The sequence below is a fragment of the Myripristis murdjan genome, chromosome 10 (genome assembly GCF_902150065.1).
Source record: "Myripristis murdjan chromosome 10, fMyrMur1.1, whole genome shotgun sequence".
Taxonomy (NCBI): domain Eukaryota; kingdom Metazoa; phylum Chordata; class Actinopteri; order Holocentriformes; family Holocentridae; genus Myripristis; species Myripristis murdjan.
In genome coordinates, this window is record NC_043989.1 from 17,776,475 (window position 1) to 17,800,255 (window position 23,781).

The following is a 23,781-nucleotide window of genomic DNA, read 5'->3' on the forward strand; positions in this document are numbered from 1 at the left end:
CTGGCTCTTAAAGTCATATATGTGATGCTTCTTCTCTATTTTTGAGAATGTCAGCTGTGCTCGGGTTGTCCAGAGGTTAACCCAGGTTGAAATCAATCCATGACAGTGATAAGGTTGTTTCTGCTGAAGGTGCCAAGTCACCATGTAGCAGGTGTCTCTGTCGCTCAAAACAGACACACACGCATGTAAATATTTAGAAGTGCGCTGATGCTTTTGGCCTACATGTCAGGGAATGAGAGAATGATCTCTTGTGTGTGCTGGCACGGAGCGAGATGCAAATGGTGCAAAATGGCTCTTAGTCATCCCATACTCGAAACAGAAAGCCAGCTGGTCTTCCAAGGCAGGCGGCTAGTTAGATTTGCCATTTACCACCATGACACCAACGCGCTGTTATGTTGCACTGTGCAGAGTGAACAGTCTGATTTTTACATTTGGACTTTTATCTTCTGATTTTGGTGTGAATGACACCGGTTTAAGCAAATCAAGTTACAAAAAAAAAAAAAAAAAAAAAAAAAAATGCTGACTTAGCATTTTGGAAATGGAATGAACAGAAGTGCAAATCAAGTGTAGAATGGAAACGAAGAAATTTAAGAGCATGTGCATTAAGACTTATTTATATATGTGAAATATATTTTCCTTTAAACCCTTTCACAAACATTTAAATGAATATTTCCCATCTTACAACATTCTGCCAACCTTTTTTTGTTAAATTACGGTTGGACAATGATGGTTTGTTCAACCTTCTCTACTTTTGTGACATACACATTTTCCTCTAAACCTCATTCAAACCAGCATTTCAATACTTTGTACTGTCATCCACAAGCTATGCTAAGGTGTGTAGAACATGAACAACATAAGAAAAGCATGGCTGTTTGTGGCCATATTATATCAAACACAATATGAACAACAACAAAACTATACCAAGGCATAGATCAGCATGGAATGTGAATATTATAATCTGCCATTTAGTTTTTACACATTGACTGCTAACATTTATTCATTATGTTGTTAGGCACAATACCATAGTTTTTCTTCTGAAACATGGAAACAGTGTTTGATTGAAAAGGCACTTAAATGCCCCATCAAACCCCTACTTAACTCCTTCCACTAAACACTCTTCATCTTTTCTGTCATTCTCTATCAATCTGTCTGTAAAGCTTACATTCATTTGAGCAAATGCAGTACGTAAAACACATATATACATTGTGCTAAATGGATTATTGCACTGCGATAATTATGCATAACACTTTCCCCCATTGATTAAAAATGATAATAAACTGTGATGAATACTTTAATCATGTATGATATTATGAATAGCGAGTGTGCCATCTACGACAGCTCTGTGCAGAAAAGATTATGGAGTGTTGAAGTAAACTGATTTTACCCAGTCTATTCTGAATCCATATTCATTATGAATGCACTGTATAGTGTCATCTTATCCTTTACCCTTACCATCCTTTACACATTTGATTCACTTTCACATCCCTTATATGCATTATAATTATTAGTCTTTTCCCACTTTGACTCATGTCAGACCAGCAAACATCATGTCAATTCAAGATTCTTTTAAAATTTGTACCCCAATTATCTAAAAACATGAATAGTGACTGTAGAAGTCAGCTTGTTATAAGGGGTAAAAAAAAAAAGTGTAACACTGTTTGGAAATTTATTCAAATATCTTTGGTATTTTCAGCCTTTGTAGTTTTGGGGCTGTTAGAAGCCTACAAGCCATAGCAAATGCTCTATGTAAAATGCTTGTTCTTGTCAGTCCATTGAATGAATATGAATCATAAAAATATTCAGTTTCTTAATATAGCGTCAAAGTTACACATGTAACTTCAGATTTTTTAATCCCTTAATTTCCCATAATATGACCTATAGAAGTGTAACATATTAGCCTGATGATATTCCATCAGGATCTTTTTTTACTGGTTAGTCCCAATGTCTTAGAGGAGTGTTTAAGGCTGTGAAAAGACAAAGCACCCTTCATTTGCCTTCCTACAACTTCTCCACAATGGCTGAGCACCTTCTCACAGGTCGGTGGCGACGTTGCCCCTCTTCACCCTCAGGCTGCCGCCCCAGCCGCGGGGACAAGTGTTGTAGGCGTGCAGGCCGGGCGACCTCAGGCCTGAGTCCTCAGACTCTACTGAGGCGTCAGAGTCAGTTAGGGAGCGAGTGTTGTATAGCCTCACTGGGGAACAGATCCTCTGTGTTGGGGTGGGAGGCGGGCTGGTGAAGGTGGGGGACTGGGCCCCCAAAGCCCGTGTCTGAAAGGGGCTGATGGATGGTTTGTTACAGTCGTAGCCATGGTGGGAATTGCTCAGGGGTGAGATGGGGAGGCTGTGACTGCTCACTGTGCCAGGGGAAGGGCTGTTCTTACGTTTGGCTGCGTTGATGATGTTCTTTGCCAGGAGGCGATGGTTGGCTTTAGAGTCTAGGTTGCTAACGATGGGTGACATGCAGCGACTCTCCCTGGGTGGGGAGACAGGAGACGTGGCAGAGGATGTGTACAGAGGTTTAGTGGCGGGGGAGGAGCAACTGGTCTGAGAGACAATGGGTGACTGGCACCGTGAGCCCCAAGGAGGGGAGACAGGAGAGGTGGCTGTAGGTGTTTGGGATCGTCTGGCACTGGAATTGGAGACCCAGGAAGGTTGGGCATTCTGGGTGGCAATGGGTGATTGGCACCGTGAGCCCCAAGGAGGGGAGACAGGACAGGTGGCTGTAGGTGTTTGGGAGGGTCTAGAAGTGGAATTGGCTGTGGAGGTTTGGGTATTCTGGCTGACCATGGGGGACTGACACCTTGAACCCCAGGGCGGGGACATAGGGGAAACAACAGATGGTTTGGAGATTGAGATGTTGGAGGAGAGCTGGTTAGTCTGGAGGCTGGTGGACCAGGTTCCTGTGGTGGCACACTGTGGGCTGCTGAAACGTCGGGTGAGGTTGGGCGTCCTGGTTGGTGTGGGAGTCTCGCTGGGGGTTGTATCAGGAGAGGACTCCTTTTTCGTCTGTTGGGAAATGACAAATGTTGTGTTTTACACTTTCGATAAAAGTATTCGGATGGTTCAAATAATGCTTGCAAAGTATCAAATAACTAAAATAAGTATGTAATGTATAGTATTATTACCATGGATTTACATCATGACATTCAGATTAACCATGACAGTGTTTTCATCTGCATAAACTCACACATAAACACCTCCAATATTTGTATACTGCTGTAAAACTTGACAGACCCTAACCCTGTTCTATAAATCCTGCCAATTTTACATTGAGTGGGACTGGCTTGCCAAAATAATATTTAGAATGCAGTTTGAGTGCCAATGGCATCCAGGTCACCTCTGTGTATTCCCTCCCTTGTATATGGCTTTTTTCAACAAGCCTAGACGCAGCTACATATAGGCCAGGTCTTCAGTGTCTCTCTCAGGTTACTGTCATCTGGTCTTTCTGAGGTGAGTAACCTTTACGGGGAGATGATGTTACTCTGTTGAGGCTGCTGGGTGGCATTCAGCACATGCATGTAATGCTTAAGTAAAAGTAACCTCTAGCTCTGATAATGAGGACTATTTTTAGAGTGTTTGTCTAAATTGTTAAGAATTGTATTGCATGAATATATGTTGATCTTAGTGATGGTGGTGTGTACCACTAGCTGTATCACAAAAGCTCAGGAAGTCTATGGAAGAAAGGATCAAGGGCCGAAGATCGTTCAGTTTGTCTGAAACTTTGAGCCAAGACCAGTCTGTTAAAATCTCAGGTTGTAATGTGCAGAAAGTTCACTCAGATTCTTACGTAGATGTAAAAATAGCTTGGAAATATGACTACACGTTGAAATAACTGTTTTGAAGTTTGTTATAATGTGCCACAAGGTAGATCCTGTTGCAAACTGCCTATGTTCAAGTGCCTGCTGCGAGTGAACAATTCCATAAAGGCAGGGTAGTGAAAACAGAAAACAGAACAACCTTGTGAAAGTAATATATTGAATTAGCAGAAGACAGTGGAACCAGGAAATAAAGAAAAGAGAAAAAGGTCACAGCAGAGTGTTAGCACAAAAGCTTTAATCAGAGAAAGAAAGAATCAGTTCAGCACAAAAATTCAATCGAGAGGCAGTACAAGAAGCAGAAGAGGAAAGGTTTATGAAATGAAAAGCATACTTAATAGTCAGAAACAAGAGCGATGTCATTGTTTCAAATTCAATTTCAGGGTAGCCTATATATGTTTTAATGCATGATGTGCTGTGAAAAAACTACTTCATCTGGAATAATTGCTTTGTTAAGTAACAAAAACAGTACAGGTCCATGATGCAAGAAGACATAGAGACATAAAAGCAGTTCTTTCACCAACTTTTATGTCAGGGAGCCTGTATTAAATTGCAAATCACAGTTCATAAAGCAGATGCCAGACCATCTGCTAAAGTGCTTTGTAAAGCAGCATCACCATGATACCCGCAGACTTGGGAGAAAAAAATGGAAAAAGTGTGAAGCAATGTCTCATCTCTACGTGATTCAGAACCTCCTGAAAACTCAAGTTTTTAAATGTTCAAATGCAGCTTGGAGTACAGCTAAATAAGGCACATTTTTATTTTATCTGATGATTAATTTTTTTTGAGTGTTCGTTATTAAAATAAATATTCATATATGCACTCCACAATTAAAACACAATCACTTAGATATGAAGACGTAGATTCACTTAATAAAGCGATGTGGTGGGAGCCTAACAATATTAACTAATAGGTACATACTTTGAAACACAGAGCATTTGTTATATGATAAAAGTGAAGATTAAAACATTCCACACACTAGAAGAACCATTCCATTCTATTATGTACCTACGATGCAAACAAAACTCAAAAAGAAGATTTATATAATAATGACAAATGTACCTGCAGGTATAAGTTAAACAGGCACAAGAAATGAGATAAAGTGCAGCATAATGTGAATATTAGCCTGATTAAAAGCAGTTTCATTTTTGTAACCATATACGTGTGCAATCTCTGCGAAACTTCCACTCTGTCTGATGTACCCTGCTTATGTAAACAATTTTTTAGTAATAGTAGAAGGAGGGTCTCCACACCTGTGGTTCAATTCCTGCCTTCTTGGCAGAAAATGTGGGCTTTGGTGCTTGGATTCCCGTCCGCGGAGAGGACACACGGTCAGGAGAGATTGCGGACATGGGAGAGGTGATCCTTGGCTGACCAGAGCCCATGGGATTTGCAGGATATTCTGTTCCTCCTGCGGGGCTGACAGGGAGCTGAGGAGACATGCTAAGGGCAGACCTGTGGCTGACATGGGAACTGAAGTGGATGGGTGTGCTCGGTAAAGAAGTCTGCCTGGAGTAAGACTGGGATGGGATTGTCGGCTTGGTACGTGGTGCTCCTCTGGGTAAGGAACTCATGGGATCCTTGACTGGGTTAAGGATGAAAAGGGAAGAACTTAGCTGGTAGGGCCGATGCCTTGAGAGGTCCATCTCTATCTTGGAGCAGCCATTCTCCAGAGGAGGAGCAGGCTCGGGAGCAGGCTGTGGGGGTGGGGCTTTTTGACTGGGCTTTCGTTTGACAGCTTGTTGGGCCTTTATGTTCTGTGAAAGCTGAGCAGACATATCTGAGTTTTTTGCAATGGCCTTGACCCTACCAGGCATGTTGGATGGGTACACCCAAGATGGTGGCAGAGACATAGTGGGAGAGGGAGACCTCATCTGCCCTGCATTCTGATTCTCCACCATGTATTTCTCCATCCTGGACTGACGCTTAGCAAAGAGCTCAGCCCCTTTTCCTGATGCATTGGTAAGAGTCTGCTCTGGCCTGTGCTCCACTCTCGCTCGGGTCCTGGAGCTCTTGAGGCAGGAGGCCCACTCTGGCACTGTTGCTGTTGCTGCCTCAGTCCCCTCCTCATCCTTGGTCATAAAGTTGGAGGCTTCTGCACCCAGAGCCAAAAGCTCTTCCTCAGACACTGGCTCAGGCACAGACCTGTGTACATGTTTCTTCTTTTCATCTACCCCTTGCACCAGAGACAGCAGCTCAGGGTTGGGAGCTACTACTGGCTTCTCTTTGAACGTGAACATAGACTTCCTACTTGCCCGTCTAGCAGCGCCCTCCTCCAGTATTCCTGTCTTGATAGGTACTACCTTCTTCGCTTCAGTGGGCTGAGGAATAAATGTGGTGGGCCTTGGGGCTGTGGGAGGACCACAGTGGGCCATGGGTGGGTTGGCAGGAACATAATGAGACACAGGAGAAACAACATGAGGGAATTGGGACACTGGAGGGCTTGTAGGGGACATGACAGGAGACATGGGAGGTGGACTGGAAAAGGTCTGTGGGGGTTGGTTAGTGAAGGCTGGTAGAGGAGGTGTAGGATATGATGGAGGCGGGGGTGGAGGGGAAAACGCCACAGGATGGGAGGTGGTAAAAGTAGGAAGAGGAGGAGTAGAGTAAGAGGGAGCAGGGGGGATGTCCATGACTGGGCTGACAGGCTCTGGAGACTGAACTGTCGTCGGAGAGAAAAACGGCCTGGCAGTTCTATTAATGATGGTGGTTGCCTGCTTGGATGTGGACACGGAGATCCTCTCAGGGCCAGAGGTACTATGGCAGCCATTAGGAATCTTCCCAGCAGATACTGGCTCACTGTACACCCCATTTATCCCTCCTTCCCCTTCAGCTTGTTCCAACCCAGCTGGACAAGCATTATCACTTCCAGGGGGAATTTCATCCTTGACTTTTTCTTCGACCTCCCCAAGAACTTCATCTCTTACTACCTTGTCCTGCTCCTCTTGCTCCTTGACAGGAAGGAAATGTCTCTCTTGGATGACACTGTTCTCTATATCCTCTACCTCGTGGCAATGCTCACCTGGTTCCTCCATGATATCCCCTACGCTGTGCACTCTCCCAATGGGTGACAAGAGTGACTTGGTAGCACTGTTCTTACAGTTCAGTTCTCGATGTTTTTCCTCACTGCTCCTCTCTGCCCATGTTAGTTTATTAGAAGGGTCAGCTTTCTCATTCTCTCCTCTGTCCTCCCCTGGCCTCTCTCCACAGCTTTCTATTGTAAAGGCGTTGACTCTCTGCTTGCGTCTGTTGAAGAGCTGGACACCTCTGGAGTTGGAGTTAGAGGGGATGGTGAGCTGAGCAGCAATGATCTGACTCCTGACACGAGCCTCCTTCAGCTCCTTCTCCGATAAACTGGCACTCCTGGTCAGATCTGGTGTGAAAAATACCGAGAAGAGGAGGACAGCCTTGTCAGTCATTTTTTATTGCATCACAGAATAAATAATAGTTCTTTTTAAAGCAGATACATTTAATTTATAGTCGTTCAGTGTGATCCTGACTTTGACTGATTAAGCAGTGGACTATATCCACTATTTAAACAAAGTCAGCTCCTTCAGCATCTCTTAATAAAAGCTTGCTTGTAAATGTACAAACAGTGAGAACTAACATCGACAAATTTTTAACTAGTCTGGGGTGGAATATACTGTTAAAAAACCCACAAAATCGTTTTTGCACCATATGGTTCTGATTGTTCCCTTGCTGTACTTCTGATTTCAGCCAATGTGGCAAGACAAAGACAGCTTTTTAGACACTTTCCTCTGCAGCCCAGAGCTGCAGGCAAAGATGTAGCTAGACTGAAAACATGTTTCAAATGAACATTTTCAATAAGAAAGACACAGAAAGCTTCTTGATTGAAGCTGAGTGTATGTGAAGGTCCACATCTTCTACTGTGCCTTTCATATAGTTCTTTCAGTCTTTCAGCAATAAATTGACTTTGCAGTTTTGCCGATCTCTTTGAAAATATATGATAAAACAATGTATTTATGTTGAAAATGAGTGCAGTTTATTGTGTGGGCTTAAGCGCTCCATTCCAGGCAGTAGAGCTATTTCCTCTGCCATCTGCAGTAGTCCCTCCCTGAGCATTCCTCAAGTGCTGAGAAAATTCCCTGCCTGAGTTTCCAACATGCCTTTGGTTTCTATCTGAAGTTAATTTGTCCAAAGCAACAACTCAGCCCCTTAAAACACCCTTTCCACAATCTACAGCTTCCAAAGGGGACAATTTTTGGACTGCTCCCTACAGATTTAATGTACAATCAAGTGTTCCCATCCTAAATATATCATGTTTCAGGCAAGGTTTGCAATGCGAAATTCAAGACGGCGTCTGATTAATAACCTGAGGTCAGTTATTATGCCTCGAATTCTTTGACAGACATTTCATTTTGTAGGAGGACAAATGGTTCAGATGACTGTTACATCTGGTAGGTTCGATAGTTCATGTAATGCTCTAACTGGTGGATGACATCTGACGTCCCTGATATGCATTTCTCTGAGGTTCTCTGAGGGCTGGCACCATTGTAAGTCTTTCTTCATTTGATGACATGATGGATTAAGGCAGGTATATTATTTGATGTAATTATGTGTCAATCAAAAATAATTATGGGTAAATCAAATCCCTTGTGAATCTATCCTATGGTACTCATTCTGAATGCATATTTTCCTGGCACAAAGTCTGGCATTAAGCTCATATGATCCTTGCCACAGTCAAAAAGGAATAATGTGCATCTGTCTTTGATTTTACAGGCAACGTCTGCCCTGACAGTAATTGAATTAACTCGTTGCAGTACGGTGGAGTTCATCTTGACTTTGATGCACCTAGTTCAATAGATTGTTTATTTTGTCATCTTTAATTTATTGGTTTATATGCAAAGAGGGACTAGAAGGCGGGCTCATGTTATAAACATTCGCAATGGATTCCATACACCGATGATAAAAGTGGCTACATAGGAATATATCAATGTCAAGATTCACCATGCTAAATCAATCAGCCAATCACTATAACAGTCTCTGCTCAGCACAAGTAAACAAAGAGAATGATACAGCGAAAGGGATATGTATTTACTTATGTCAACCACATAATACACGTGTGACAACAAAATAACAACAGCTAGCCATCAAAGACCCCTTTAAAAAAGCCATACACTGATCACAATTGACATGAGCATGAATCACTCAGTTTTATAGACTGTGTTAGAGAATGAACCAGCATTTCACACAGGCCCACTTATTTAAGTGCCTGTTATGAAGGTTGTCAGTGTGGGTGGCACCTCCAGTGTCCCAGTACAGATTTTATTACCTACTTTGCCTTTCTAATAGAGACAACCACAACACATTGCAGCAGTGGGCTTAAGTGCAATCTTGGAATAACACTTACGAAATGTCATCAGCAGACTTTATTTACTGTAACCCCTACCACTCCTGGATGCCAAATTGCTTATCAAGTAACACTCTGGTGTGAATTTCATCACAGATTAATATCATGACTGAAATAGTAAACACCATTCTGAATATAATTGTTATAAATGTAACCATAACTTGCACTTCATGAAATGTTTAGGCATACACTTGTCATTCCAGTGAGCCAAGGGAGGGAAACGATGCAGCAGAGTATGACAATAAAATTCATAGAAATTATATGAACAGTATAAACTGGGCTACTATAACATGTTGACCTTAAATTAGCCACTTAATATTCCATCATGGTGTGCCCAGTGATGCAGAGGCAAATAAAATGAGGAATGAATTATCTCATTGTTTAGAGTAGGTCAGGCAGCCATCAAAAAGCGCAAATCAGTTAGATTTCCAAATAAACAGTAGGATATGTTTCCCCCCATAAAATACCATATCTTAAAGTTTGATTACCTCGATATTTTCAAGTATCAGTTTCCACCCTAAAGCTAATTTTGTCAGACTCAACAGGTTGATAGAGAAAGTTTAGGTGAGTTTAGACAGGTTTATCCTTCACTACATCACTGGCTGACAGAATTAGACACAAGACAATAACTTTTTAGATGACAGAGTGAGGGGTGAGGAGTAGATCCCGAGCGCTTAAGGTCTCAACAGATGCGCACGTCGGTACGGTTACTGAGAGAAAAAACAACAACCAACAACTAAACTTTGGAAATTGAATTCAGAGCGAGTAACAAGTAATTTCATCACAAATACAGAAGATAGATACAGGCAAGCAAGTTTTTAAAAAAGCGCTTTTAGATCTATTAAAATCCCGTGATGATTCACGAATTAATTGAAACGTTAATTAGTCTGTCTGCGTCTGCCCTATAACCTCTTCTCTTACCTTTTTTTTCTTTGTAAATTCAGAGCTCCGCTGTTGTGCAGCACTTCCACAAGCTTTTCCAATTAAACTGCGTCTGATACCTCCACACCCCCTTTCTGCCCTCTCTGTAGCTAGAGGGAGGATCGGATTTCTTTTCCTTAGCAAACCCTGCTCCGCGGTTCAGCCTGCTCAGCAGCACAGGGGGACTGCAGGAGAGGGGGAGTGTAGGGCTGGAGGCTGAGTGACAGCATAGCCTCAAACTTAATTTCACTTCTTCCTCTTCTCTCTCTCTCTCTCTTTCTCTCTCTCTCTCACTCTCTCTCTTCCTATTCACATCTGATTCCTCTGTGTACACCACTTATAAATCTCAGATGTATGTTAGAGAAAGGAGATCGGCCCCTCTGTTGAGAAAGTATTGATGTTTCAGCAGTTGCACAGGCTGCACTTTGTTTTGACAGTGCCGGAGAAGGTGTACAATCAATGGCAAATATTGACCGGCTTATCTCTGTTTCTCATCCTGTGAGGGCGGGGAAGTGTCTGACCCGTGTTGTGGTCTTTGAAGTAGATAGGCAACTGAAGGATACTCCAGACTCCCAGAACATGTTATTGATTACTTCAGAGTCCCAGAACCTGACCTCGGCTGATACTGATGTCCTGTCTGTCTGCCTGGATATCACTTTATATGTGTGTGTGTGTGTGTGTGTGTGTGTGTTTTGCACTAGGCCAGTTGATGCTGCCCTGCCCAAGCATTTGCCCTCTGTGAACCCCTGGGCTCCGAGCTCTAACCTGCAAGGGGAGGATAGGAATTTCCTGTCCTCCAGCAGAAACAAAATTTAGCCCTTGGCAATGATGCAACAGCCTTCGCATCACATCGCTTACCCCTCCTGCACAAACACATACACACTCTTAACCTCTGTCTCTGCCCTTGGCCTCCCCCCTCTCCTCTCCTCCTCTCCCTCTCCAGCCTCTCCTTCCCTGCCTCGTCCCTCTGCCCTCTGTCCGCTGCCTCCGCCCCCCCTTTGTGGGATGACAACAGACTGAAACCTCCCCCAAAGCATGGGGATTTAAGTCAGAGGCCAGCCATGCATTTGTGTATCAAAGGTCAGATTACCCTGTCGGATGTTATCTTTCTCCGGGCGACGGCAGTGGGGTGAGCGGGATGACAGTGCTAGCCCCCGTGGGTGATGTGTGAAGCGGTATGGAAAGACAGGGATTAATGGAGGTCCTGGGGTCTTACCAGGCTGAATGTGACCTAACCTCTGACTGAATCCCATGGGGGAAATAATATACCAGCCCAGAGGTTGAAACCAAACTCTGCCCATACTGTTACCTCTGTGTATTACAAAGATCTTTGCAAAGTTGTACTGCTTATACATTGGATTTGTTAGTATTCTATCTTTGTTTTTTTTTTTTTTTTTTTTTTTTTTTTTGAGCAAGTGAGGACATGGGCATGTTGTGATCGCAAGGTGATTTGTTTCACTTAAGTGGCCGGATGGGAGGAGAGCTGGTAGTATATAAAGGCCATAGATCTGCATCAGGGCCTTGACTAACCGTACAGTAACAATTGCTTTATGGCTCTGAGCTTTCTGTTACACTTCCTCACTGCACATTGTCTTAATACCCTCCTTGATTACTCCCTCTGTTCTGACAAAATTTTTACAGCCCAAAGGTAATTATCTTGCCAGTTCAGTATTGTTTCAGTGTTTTTCCACATTACGATTTAATGGCTTAGCAATCTTTGCTGTTACTCAGTGTTAACTCCTCTTTTTCATACTCAGTTATGGGCTGACAGCTGTGAAAGTAAAAAGAAAGGTCTGAAGAGGTTGTTATGGATTCTTTCCGAACAGCTTTTCCCGCAACTTCGCCTATTATTGTCAGTGGCTATGTTGCATATTAAGATTACCCTTTAATGGTGGTGCATGATTGGTTTTCCATTGCTGTTAAGACAGCCCGCATTTTTACAGCATGGAAACAGATGTTTCATAGAGTGTTTCTCGGTCTCAAGCTGCACTGACAAGGCAGGTCTGCCTGTTTTCTCTATTTGCTGTCTACTCATGACTTCAAATTTTGAAATAGTATTTTTCTGCTATGACGATACATACTTTACAATGGTTTTAGGAGTGCAGAAGCCCTGAAGCACTGCTACAAATAGCCTGTTGGATGCGTTTCTACAGCTATGTCATCGTGTTACACAATACAATTCTTCCTGTTGCTTGGACTCCTCAAATAAACTCACAAACATCCATGATAAAGAAATGTCAGATAAGCAAACGATGCTTACTTGTTTTCCGGCCCATCTGCTCCCCCTTGATTCCCTTCATCTCCCATGATGCATTGCACTCTGTGCTGGGAGCATGCATGTCCTTGGTTGCCTGGAGAGGTTTTCTCAGCCCTCCTGGACTCCAGCTCACCTCTCTCCTGATAGACATATGTCCCTTCTCCATATCCATTACCACACCAAGTGAGGTGCTTCTGCTGCGAGAAAAACAAAAGCCCTCAGCAGGGGAGATGTGGAGCTTTCGTTCCAGTCAGCTCAATCCTCTCCCCTGATCAGATGAAGCCTTCTCCGGCTTTGCTTGTCCAGTTGAAAGGTCACAGTCCAGGAGTGTATGGGGAGATTTCAGTCCTCACTGGCAGGCAGTGAATAACTTTGGAGGTACAAGAAAACACACAAGTTGGACATGAAAAAGAGTAGCTCAGCTTTCCTGATTGGTGCTTCCGGTCATGGCTCCTCTTTCAGCAGTAATCCCTCTAAATGTTGTCCTGTAGTGAGCGGAAAGTTGACGGGAGAAGTGCACTCTTACTTTGGTCGTCACACAGTATTATTCACAATCTAACAAGACCTCCCAGGAGGGGCAGCTCCAAAGCAGTCTGGATGAGTTCCCATGGACAATTGCCACGAAAATTTCACAATTGGGATGTGCTCTGCCGCAAATCCGGTAAAGGAGGCTGAGAAACTATAAACTTCTCTCTATCTGTCTGCTGCTCTCCTTTTCTTGCCTGCTCAGATTTTGTTCTTCCTCCTCTTCTATTTCAGTCTCCAAAACATGCCTTTTGTCCGCAACACAATCTCTTGCCCACAGATTATTTTTCTTTCAGAGAAAAGCATCTGCTCTTTATCTTGGAGAACCATAACTCTGCGATGACGTGAGGGGGGAACCGTGTATATGGTAGCTTCCTGCTGTTAGGTGGATGTGAGGAATAACATTTCACTCTGAAAAGGTCATTCCAGAGGCTGCTTTGTATTCAGACCTCAAAAGCATTCAATTAGATTTGCTTGATTGGGGTTTATTGTGTTATTTCTTATACAATAAAATCAGAGAGAGCTTCTGTGGACAAAATAATAATTCCTTTTTCCCTTTGACATTCAATCACGGATGAAGGAAAGTTCTCATTTGTTAGATGTTAGTTCTGACTGATGTTGAAATATATCAACTTGCTAGAACTGAGGCCCCATCATCAACTTAGTCATTCCTTGGTCAACACCTACTCCATTCAAATTTACAGTTTGTTTGCTTTGGTTCTTTCAGGGTGTATTTGATGTCTGTGTCCTGGCAAGTAAGCTGCTCAGCCAGTCTGTGAGACAGCTTTTTCAGCTCGGTGGCCTCGGCTTGGGCTGCAACAAGCCTGATTAGGGGAAAACCTGTTGTTACAAAAGGTTGCTGTACTGTATCTAATCCCACCAGGTGCCAGTGTCTGTCCACAGCCACCTGCAAGACAGGAAAAAAAAAATATTCAGCTTCCAATTCAAACTACAAAATCAAATTTTCTTGAACTGCATTATTTGTTAGAAAGTGGCATTTACCAAGTTCAAATTCAAGTTTATATAGAACCCCATATCACTGTTTACAGTCCAAAAGGGCTTTACCCTAAAACCTAGAAGTGGAACAGGGAAAAAATGGAAGAAATCTTGAAGGGCCACAGAAAGAGGAGACAGGTGTGCAGTAGGTGTCGACTGAGTGGGCAAACTACCAAATCAGGCGCTGCCATGTTACAAAAAAAAAAAAAAAAAAAAAAAAAAAAAAAAGAACACAAGCAGACAAAATAAGGACAGCAAAAGTGGGAGGGGGCAATACACAAATCTGTTCACCTCTTCTACCCAGAACTTTGTCAGTGAACTGCAACAGGAATCCTACTCTATTTTCCATCCTTGCCCATTCTGTAATGGTATAATAACTTCAAAACCACTACTTTGTACAGGATTATAAGTATTATTCATGATGGTCTTGAGAAAGCAGTCCTAAAGAATTGACTTTTGTGATGACAGAAAGTCTGCACTTTTTACTGTTTGTTTGGTCTGAGAGGCTGTTTTTGTGACTGTGGTTTGACAAACTTTTGTTAATAAAAAAAAATGCTCTGGTCATGCAATATTTTTTTTTTTTTTAATGAGCATTGGTTTTCTTCCAAATATCATAAATCTCATTCTATGCTTATATTTGTGCCTGTTGCAGGCCCACGCTCTGTCTTCAAAGCTGAAGATCTGCCTTCCCACTTTAAACAGCAGTCAGGCTAAAAGGGTGGAGAAGGAAATGAGGAGACGCCTTCATAAAAAAGTCTGAACGTGATAAACCCAGTGTTCTTTTCAGGGGGGTGGGGGTGGGGGTAGGGGTTCACCATTCATTAAGTCTTGGATGTAGGAAATCTCTCTTAAACCTGCCAAAAAATTAACTTTATCTCCGCCTCAGGGTCTGTGACGTGATACAGTTCACCGAAAAGCTGACAAAGTGATTGCAGATTTTCATGCTGTATGACGATGCAAGAAGACAAATTTGAAACTCTTAGGGCCTACAGTGACATGCTCTGTATCAATCACATTGCCTGTCTTATCCTATAAAGCATTTCATTAGATCAGCAGTGTCACGTTTCCTCTCCAAAGCTAGTAAAGCCCATTGGCACAGTTTGTAATGATAAACCAGTGTTTGTGCATCCTCGTCCTTGATCAGACTTGTCTCTCCTTGAAGCTGATCAGGGCTGCATTTGTTGTGCTAGTGAGTCACCACTGTAACACTCAGCAGAGGGAGGGCTCTGAGGAGAACTGGGAAAACCACACGTAACCATTATTTTTAAATGCTTTCTTTCACAGATTCCTTAGAGGCATGGCAACCACAGCAACATTCATCTTTTCTCAAGGTACACCGGCACCATGAACTTATTTGCACCTCTTAAAGACTGTATTTTGTGGAGGTGCTCTTCAGCATGAGAGCTGAGTCATGACAATCTATGGAAGCACTGTTTGTTATCCCCTGCAACCCTGAATCCAGACAATCAGCCCAAACAAAACACTGTGCAACCCATCCAAAAAGGAAAAAAAAAAAACCCTCACACTTTGGCCTACTGGTGTGATCCTGTCAAGTGAGCGCAGATGAAGGCCAGCATTGTTTAGATGTACTGACAACAGCTCTTTGATTATACCAGATGTGTGAAAAATAGCCACATTGAGATCAACCTGGATCTGGAGATGCCTTTTAACAATAAGCAGTGTGCACCTCATTTGGCTACAGTGGCTTCATAGCTTTTTCGTTTTTTCATGTTGAATAAATTTCATGATAGCTCCACATGTTCATGTTAACCACACTGAAAGAGAACAGAGGTGAACACGTGTTGAGGGCATGTCCAAACACCACTGTACCAAAATGATTAAAATTTGGTCTGATTACCCTGTTTGATCTAGTCTGCAAATATTTAGTGACTGCCAGACAACGAACAGATGTAGGATACTCAAAACTGATATCAGCAGTGTTTCAGACATGGCACTGCCTCTGAACAAAACACTGACATATGGAAAACTTCATCTGCCAAAAACTTTTTCTTCTTGTTTGCCTCAGCTTGTTACTATCAAGCTTCTATCGCTGTATATCTGCCCTCATCTAACATTTCATATCTACTCAACTCCAATGGACCCTGTCTTCCAGTCATACCTGAGATCTGATGTCATCTATCCACCTTTTCCCGTCTAACCTCCAATTACCTTGAAGTTCAAAAGGCATTTTACTGTACCCATCTGTGCCGCTCCCACCCCCACACTCAGTTTTCCTGTGCCACCCATTGACCTCCATGATTACAGCCAAGGATATCATTTACAGTCTGCCCTCTGGGCCATTTTAGTGTGTAATCACAGAGTTCCTGTACATCTTCAACCTATGAGACAGAAAATCCATGCTACAATTTTCTGAATTGCATTTACCGTAGTGACACAAAAGAGGCGGTTCAGGCTGTATTTTATCATCTACAGTAATCACTTAAATGTCCCTGATGGCTGTTGTCCACTGCATTGATCATACATAAATGTTAATAGGCATCTTGTAGTAAGGCCTGTCACCCACCTAATAACTCATAAATCCCATGCATGTTCACCTCAGTTAAAGCATATCTACATCATCAGTTGCTCCGGGCACACATGTGGTGAGGAATGCGAGATGTGCGGTTGTCATGTGAGCATGCATTCCACCTGGGACTTAAAAGTGTATCAGTTACCTTGCTTAAAATGAGCCGTCTAGTCACGACATTGACTGGCAAGCCTTTCAGACAGCAGCCCCCTCAGGGCAGAACCACTATGTGTCAGTAATCACTAGCCTTTGCCTGGGTCTTTTACAGTTTAGCATAAAAAAAAATCATTCATCTGTAAATGCTGAAGGCTTCAGCACGGCCCTTGCTCTCTTTCCTGCACTTAGACAAAGAGCCATTCAAGGGCCCTTGCAGCAAATAATATCGGGTAGTGCTCAAAAATTGGCATTCCTGGTTCATAACTCTTTAGTCAACATGCCTTGGCTTGTGCAGCATGATGACTGACATCCAAAACACTGCAAGTCGCAGGCTCCAATGAGACTCAACCGTCTCTCTCGCTCTCTCTCTCTCTCTCTCTCTCTCTCTCTCTCTCTCTCTCTCTCTCTCTCTCTCTCTCTCTCTCTCTCTCCCTCTCTCCCCCTCTCTCTCTCCTCTCATTCTCTTTCTCTTTGGTTTTGGTACAATCCTGTGGAGACTATCATGAATCATGCAGAGGAAACGCTTGTAATGGATTATCTATTGCATGTGCAGCTCATCCTCCTGACAGAGTTACAGGTGGAGAACTTCAAGAGGGAAAGATAAATACCTTCACTAGGTGTGGATGAGCCGATGCCAAGAGGGAGGGACCTTTCTTAAACAATCAAAGCTATAGCCTGAAAACTGTTATACATCAAAGGAACAACGTCCAAGTACTTAATAAAGATTAAAATGCATGAACAAAATCAGTACTGCGAGATGAAGCATTGTTTGTAGAAGTGATCTTGGCCCTCACCTTACTCTCTTCACATTCATCTGTTCGACTGAAATGTATTGTACAACTTCAAAGAGTCTTCAGTTACACCAAAAGTAATGGGGTTTCATTGACTAATATATATGGCAGCATATGGCTGGACAAAATCTATTGTAAAGCAGTTAATGGGCCTCACCTGTTGTGTTAACAGGAAGCAATTACTTATATATGTAAGTCAATACAGTCTCCAGCAAGGTCTTTAATTGGATACACCTTCTAATGTTACACAGTGTTCTTCAAGTCCATAACCTGGCTCCACACCAGGCTCCACACGGACGGGACAATAGGCTAAGATATCAGTGACCACACTGCTGATGTAGCACTGAACCCCCTCTGCAAGTCTGCGGTGCTCTCTAAGGGAAAAAACAACGGCCACAGATGTTTGTCATCTAGTCAAACAAAGAGTTTCTCTTTCAATGTTTCCCCTCATCTTCTTTTTTTTTTCCAGCCCATTGCATTCCCTGCTCCCTCCAAACAAAGATAATGTCTTACCCCGTAAAGATAAAGATAACTGGCTGCAGGTGAGTTCACCCTCAAGTCTGCAGCAAAGCCAAGATAGGGACAAACACAGTTTCACAGCGACAGATTAAATTCCATTATTCCATCCTGTCTGGTGTGTGTTGACTCAGTCATGCTGCTCACCTGTGCTCCGGTGGGTCTGGCTGTGCGAAGCGGCTAGTGTGTACTGCCCCTTTTCAGTTCCTCAGGCTCTGCACACACCTCCCTCCCCCTTTTACCTCTTCCTGAGTGTGACTCTCTCTCGCTCCCTCTCACTCTCTCTCTCTCTCTCTCTCCCTCAATTGAAGCAGACGGAGGATGGGGGGTGAGGGGTGGGGGGGCTGCAGCAGTTGGAACACAGAGGGCTCTTTGTCTGGGATCTTTTCATATGGTTTCCTTCAAGCTTGCATACTGAACACATTATGCCATAATATATTTTCATATTCAACACAGGGATGTTGAGGGACCTATGGGCCCCTCTCTGTTTCCCCTTTTTCCTTTCTTGACCCATTTTCCCGCCGCGCACACCGGGCAGAGAAATCCAAATAAAGAGTGAAATATACGCAAGTAAAAAGTACACTGAGTTTCAGTCCGAGCCCGGAAAATTTGTTTATGCTCTCCCTGATTGTTTTGAATTATAAAACTCACAGGCACAGAAAGGTATTTCCTCTTGAGACGTAAAACATGGACTGAACAGAAAGTTTCTGCCCAGTGCCTGTTTCTTAACAGCCACTGGGCAGATGGGACACTAACTCATGGATGGTTTTACGTGATGTATAAGACTTCTGGCCCCTCTATTAGGATGTTAAGTCTAAGGTTATGATTCTCCCCAATATCACTCTGTATCTCCAAACACGGATTTACTCAGAAGAGCCCATAAGTGCCATAAAAAATCAGCAACATCTGGTTCACTGGACAGTTTCTAAGACTCTGAAATTATGAGATCTGTAGATTTATAGATGTGGAGTCTCTGCTACAGAAATGTATGGATGCTGTATCGTTGCACTAATCTCCAAAATATTTTATCGTGAAACCTGACGGGCCTCAGCGAGACAAGGACCAGCCGGCTCAAATTGTTTGATCTTCTTGGGTCATGATCCAGAAAGGCTGTAGAGGATATGTGCATGGCTAACTCATCCAGTGGAAAACTTTTGTCCTGAATGGCTGCCATGCTTTAGGAGTAATATCTTAATCAGCCTGCAACCATAGGATGACCTAACTTTACTTAAGGGTGCATTCCCTCACTTGTGGTACACCACTGTGCTCAAACAGGGACTCTGTAAGTCATACAAAGTTTAACCAAGGGCCGACCAGTCTTTCCCAATTCCCTTCAGAACAAAAAATATGATAATTTCACCCAATACATTTGAATAATTTTACTATATTTTGTCATATCCTGAGCAAAATGATTCTGAAGGTTATGTTGGTGTTTTTTGGTATGTTATTATATTTGTCTGGCCATTTCACCACCACTCTTTACCTGATGGATGGGCCTGCCAAGCTGCGCAGACAATCCATCACCTGGAAGCTACTTTAAGTAGCCTCTCACCCCTGCCTCTTCTCCTCCCCCAACGCCCCTTTGCTCCTAATCGGACTCTCCCTCTCTATATTGTTCTCTCACTTTCTTCACACACTCTCCTCTTCTCTATAATCTTTTACATTTATTCTGCATTTTTTTTGCCTATTTCTTCTCTTCTAGCACCACTTTACTTGTTGCTATCGTACCCTTCAATCTTTTTTCTCTCTCTCTCACCCCCACCCACACCATTCCTCTGCGCTCTCTCCTTTGACCCAACCTCTCCTGACATGTTTATATGTGTAAGACCCCATGCAGCTGGGAGAGCAGCCATTAGCCGTTGTCTCTATCTTCTCTTCCCCTCCTCTCTCTCTCTCTCCCTCTCTCCCAGTGGCCTGCTCCGCTCTGCTGGCGTGACTCTCTGAAGGGCAGCTGTGTGTGTGGGAGACCGAGGAGCAGAGGAGAAATGTTAGCGCACATTCCTTCAGAAGAGGGGCTTTTGCTGCAGAGAGTGGCGTGGAATTTCCTAAGTGATCTGGTTTGCATTCCCTCTCAAGTCAGATCTAGCTACATTACACTGGGAGAAGTTATTAGAGAGTGTTTGCTATGGCTGAGCCCTGAACTGATTAGAATCATGCACAGCCCCTCTCTGCTCCCTTCCTCACCATACCACCACCAGTACATCCCTCTGTGTGTAATGCGATACAGCCACGGGGCTGTTCAAAGGCACAGCTTTAGTATAAACACACAGAGAGAGGGATTATTCATTATGCCTTGTGGATGTTTTGGTGGGTAGATGTTCCTGGTTGATTTCAGGGAACAACTCTGGCAAGTTCACATCTAATAATGTGCTGGACCATATACCTCCATGCTGAGTGGCTTGATTGCCAATCTTCAGGGATACAGTATGGCTTTGTGACTAATGCTATTAGGGCTCACTCATGTTACAGATCTGGCTCTGTTTATTTTCAGTCGACCACCAGGCTTCCGTACTCTTCATAAAGTGCTTCAGAGGCTGCTGTGGTTTGAAGTGAGATGGCTACAGCATGGCAGAATCAGGGTGTGCCCATGCATGGTCAGATGATGTAAGCTAAACCCACATTTAAAATAGGAAGATAAACTCTATCTATCAAACAGATGGTCAGGGGTAGAAGTAACTAATTGCATTTACTTACATTACTGTAGTTAAGGAGCTTTTGTGTCTTTTGTGTGTTTTTAAAGATCAGCAATTTCACTTTAATTGACCATGCTTCTGCTGAAGAACTGTAATCCACTACATTTTAAATAAGCTTCACATACACATTTTGCTGCTCAGCCCAGCTGCAGAGCTGTTCACAGTGAACGGTTGAGTTCAGCTGGTGCACTTTATTTTGTAATTTCTATCTTTTCCAGTGAAAAAACTGAATTTGAACTATACATGCTTGTCCTTTTAAAATTGCATGGCAAAGATCACACAGAACACTATTCTCTTTCCTCAGTACATTTTGAATGAGCTTCTTATACTTTCACTTTAGCAGATTTTTACACAAGCACTTTCACTTCTGAGTAAAATGTTAACAAAATAACACCATGTCTACTTGAGTAGGGATCGAGCACTTTCCACAACTGCAGACAACCACCTTTGCACTGATTTTGTGAATGAATGCATTTATGTAGCTAAGCATGCATAGATGTGTGTGATATGTGTATATACATATATTTATGTACTTATGCACATGTATATGCATGTCTTTATGTATGTGTAACCGGCAGCCATACAAAATACTGTCAGTCCAAGACAAATTTACCCTCTGTCTTATTGTATTGTATTGTATTGTATTGTATTCTAGACAGCATCAAAATAGAAAAGTAATGCCTCATAAACAGCACTGACTGTCCGTTTTGAAAGTTACCGACCTTGGATGCCACCATGGCGTCTGGTTGTATTCTTCAAAATCCAATATATTGCCTATGGCATGAGTCCCACTACGACATAGCTGTGTGGTCTAAATTGCTTTCACAGACTGGGCAGGGCACGGGAGCTCCTCATGGACCCTGACGTGCTCTTTTTTTTTTTTTTTTTTTTTTTTAAATTGTGCATTTATGTGCATGTGTTCACGTATGTGTATGTGTCTGTGTATACCAGACTTGAACCCACAGCACCACAGGCATATGGTAAAGAGTCACAGTCCACTAATACACAGACAGACTTACAGGGGTATTTTTGACTGAGCCCAAACCACAATCAGCTGGCCGGGTCGACCTATGCGTCTGGGTAGTGTTGAAAAACAACGTGCTTAGCCAACGTTACTATATTACACATGATTAGACAACACCTATTTAGCGCCATTGCTCATTCTAAATACGTCTTGGCAACAATGCTTCCGAGACATGAAGCAGGCATAAAGAATTGCAAATAAATCTCATGAGCCTTGCCCTGGACACAATCACTGTTCCCTTCACTGCCAGCTGCTCTGAATGGCTTTTTAATATGAAAGATTGTTGGTGTTTTCTAGTTTATAATCAGCCTCATCAGTGCTCTCATGGGTTCAGCGGCCAACACAAACAAACGGCGGATGTTGCGAAAAAGATTAATAAAGATGTTTGGCCATTAGTCTCAGTTTATTAGCCGATGGAACAAAAAGTCCTCTTTGATGCCTTGTCTCCACATCAAGGAACTTCCTAACAAATGATAGCAAACATCTCCTTGTTTTTGAATGCTGAATGAGTATCTGCTGAATGAAATTGTTGCAAATGCCATCAGTGATGTCTGTATTTCTCATGTGGGTGTGAATATCACTGTGCAAGGAGAGATGCAGGTCTACCACACCGAGTCCAGGTTGCACTCTGCACAGGACATTACTTACCTCAAAGGAATGTCATGCAGCACATTTCACTCCTTATTCACTCTATCGCCGTGTTAAGTGTTCAAGAATTAGGGGAAATGGGTGGGAGCATAAGTACTTCAAAAAAGCTCCATACACACACATCTTGCGTCTTTGCTGCAGCTACGCTTTAACTTTTCCACAGGATGTTGCATTTTTTAAATTCAAATCTCATTTGGACACCAGAATAATGCAGTTTATCAACCAATCCAGCACACAAGAGCTGTGCATCAACTGATGTCACATTCCCCTTTGATTCTGTTTGGTTCGGCCCATTTCCATTTAAATGCCTTGATACTTTGTAGCTAGGCCGCTCTGCAGATGGATAAGAACAAGGCAGGAATTCTTCTCCCAACAAGAGGCTCTGTCTTTGTTTGGACCAATGCTCTGTAGAATGTAATCAAAATTTACAGGGAGAAAAAAACAAAATACCAGACACTGATCTGGTTCGCTGCCACACAAGCAAACTGCTTCATCTGTGTCAGACGGTGCTAGGTCTCAGCAAAATGTTTATTCCTCTCCCCTCCTGCAAATGACATTAGTGTCTGAGCCCAGAATATCTGCTGCAATCACGGTGAATGTATAGTGTGGTGACATTCCAGGAAATCAGGCCCCGAGATGCGCATGTGTGTGTGTATGTGTATAAGAAATGCACATCCACTCCTTCATCTCCCATTACCTAAGCTTGTCTTGATTGGCGTATTGTGGAGATCATGCTCATTTTTCAATCTCACATTAACCCCATCCCTCCCACCCTTACAAGCATGATAAAATTATCTTTATCTAATTTTGTACAAAGCAAAAGCTCCTCTGTGGGAGCTGAGATCAATAGAAAGCAGTAATGTCATCAGAGATGACAACACCACAGTGTCCATTGAGTCCCAGATCTTATGCAGCTTATCTAGTTTATCTAGCTCCCCTGATAATTTGTCTGTCTGTCTATCATTCTGTAGTAAAGATTACAGTTTGAATGCAAGGTTTATGCCTTTTCCACAAGTAATCTCAGCTGGTCCAGACATACTAACTTGTAATAACATTCATCTCCATCAGAAGTCTCACAGGGTGTATTTGTGCAGCTACAGTACCTAGTGTCCCCCTCTCCTTCCATTGAGTCTGGAAGCAATTAAATTCATACCTTCATACCTCCTGCCATCTGGGCTCTGGGCTTCTCACATTTTTACTCTCTGAATTAAGAGACCAGGTTGAATCTTTTTCCACTCTGTGGCTCAAGTCATTTTTATTCTCAGGACACTGGAGGCTTTGTTGGATCTTTTTTTTTTTCTGTCTCCCTCTCTCTACTTTCCTCAGTGGAAACTGTCCACCAGAGGAGCCTCCAGTCTCTCTCCTGGGAATAGATTAACAAGATTTGCTGAGCTAATGTACAAATGACTCAGCTGCAAAAATATTCATGCCTGACTAGATGTCTAAATGGTTAATAGTGAGCCATAGCACACAGTGACTTCATTCATAATGCAAAATCGTTCGGGGTTCTTATTCAGATCTTATTATGAAAGAAATATGATC

General features: G+C 42.9%; 1 protein-coding gene across 1 annotated transcript; it reads right to left on the reverse strand.

Annotated features, from left to right (window-relative positions):
- Nucleotides 1-497: 497 nt before the first annotated feature.
- synpo (synaptopodin) lies at nucleotides 498-17,935 on the reverse strand. The gene is made up of 4 exons (XM_030061531.1): nucleotides 17,872-17,935; nucleotides 12,367-13,795; nucleotides 5,068-7,187; nucleotides 498-3,005 (listed from the first exon to the last, which is right to left on the reverse strand). The coding sequence occupies exons 2-4, from the start codon at nucleotides 12,533-12,535 to the stop codon at nucleotides 2,031-2,033; spliced, it is 3,264 nt and encodes a 1,087-aa protein (XP_029917391.1). The 5' UTR covers nucleotides 12,536-13,795; nucleotides 17,872-17,935; the 3' UTR covers nucleotides 498-2,030.
- Between the last annotated feature and the right edge of the window lie 5,846 nt (nucleotides 17,936-23,781).

Excerpts from the sequence above, each read along its gene's own strand:
- synpo (XM_030061531.1), bottom strand. The coding sequence starts at position 12,535 with ATGGATATGGAGAAGGGACATATGTCTATCAGGAGAGAGGTGAGCTGG. Across the intron at positions 7,188-12,366 it reads GCAGATGGGCCGGAAAACAA|ATCTGACCAGGAGTGCCAGT; the intron begins GTAAGCATCGTT and ends TTTTCACACCAG. Across the intron at positions 3,006-5,067 it reads AGGCAGGAATTGAACCACAG|ACGAAAAAGGAGTCCTCTCC; the intron begins GTGTGGAGACCC and ends ATTTCCCAACAG.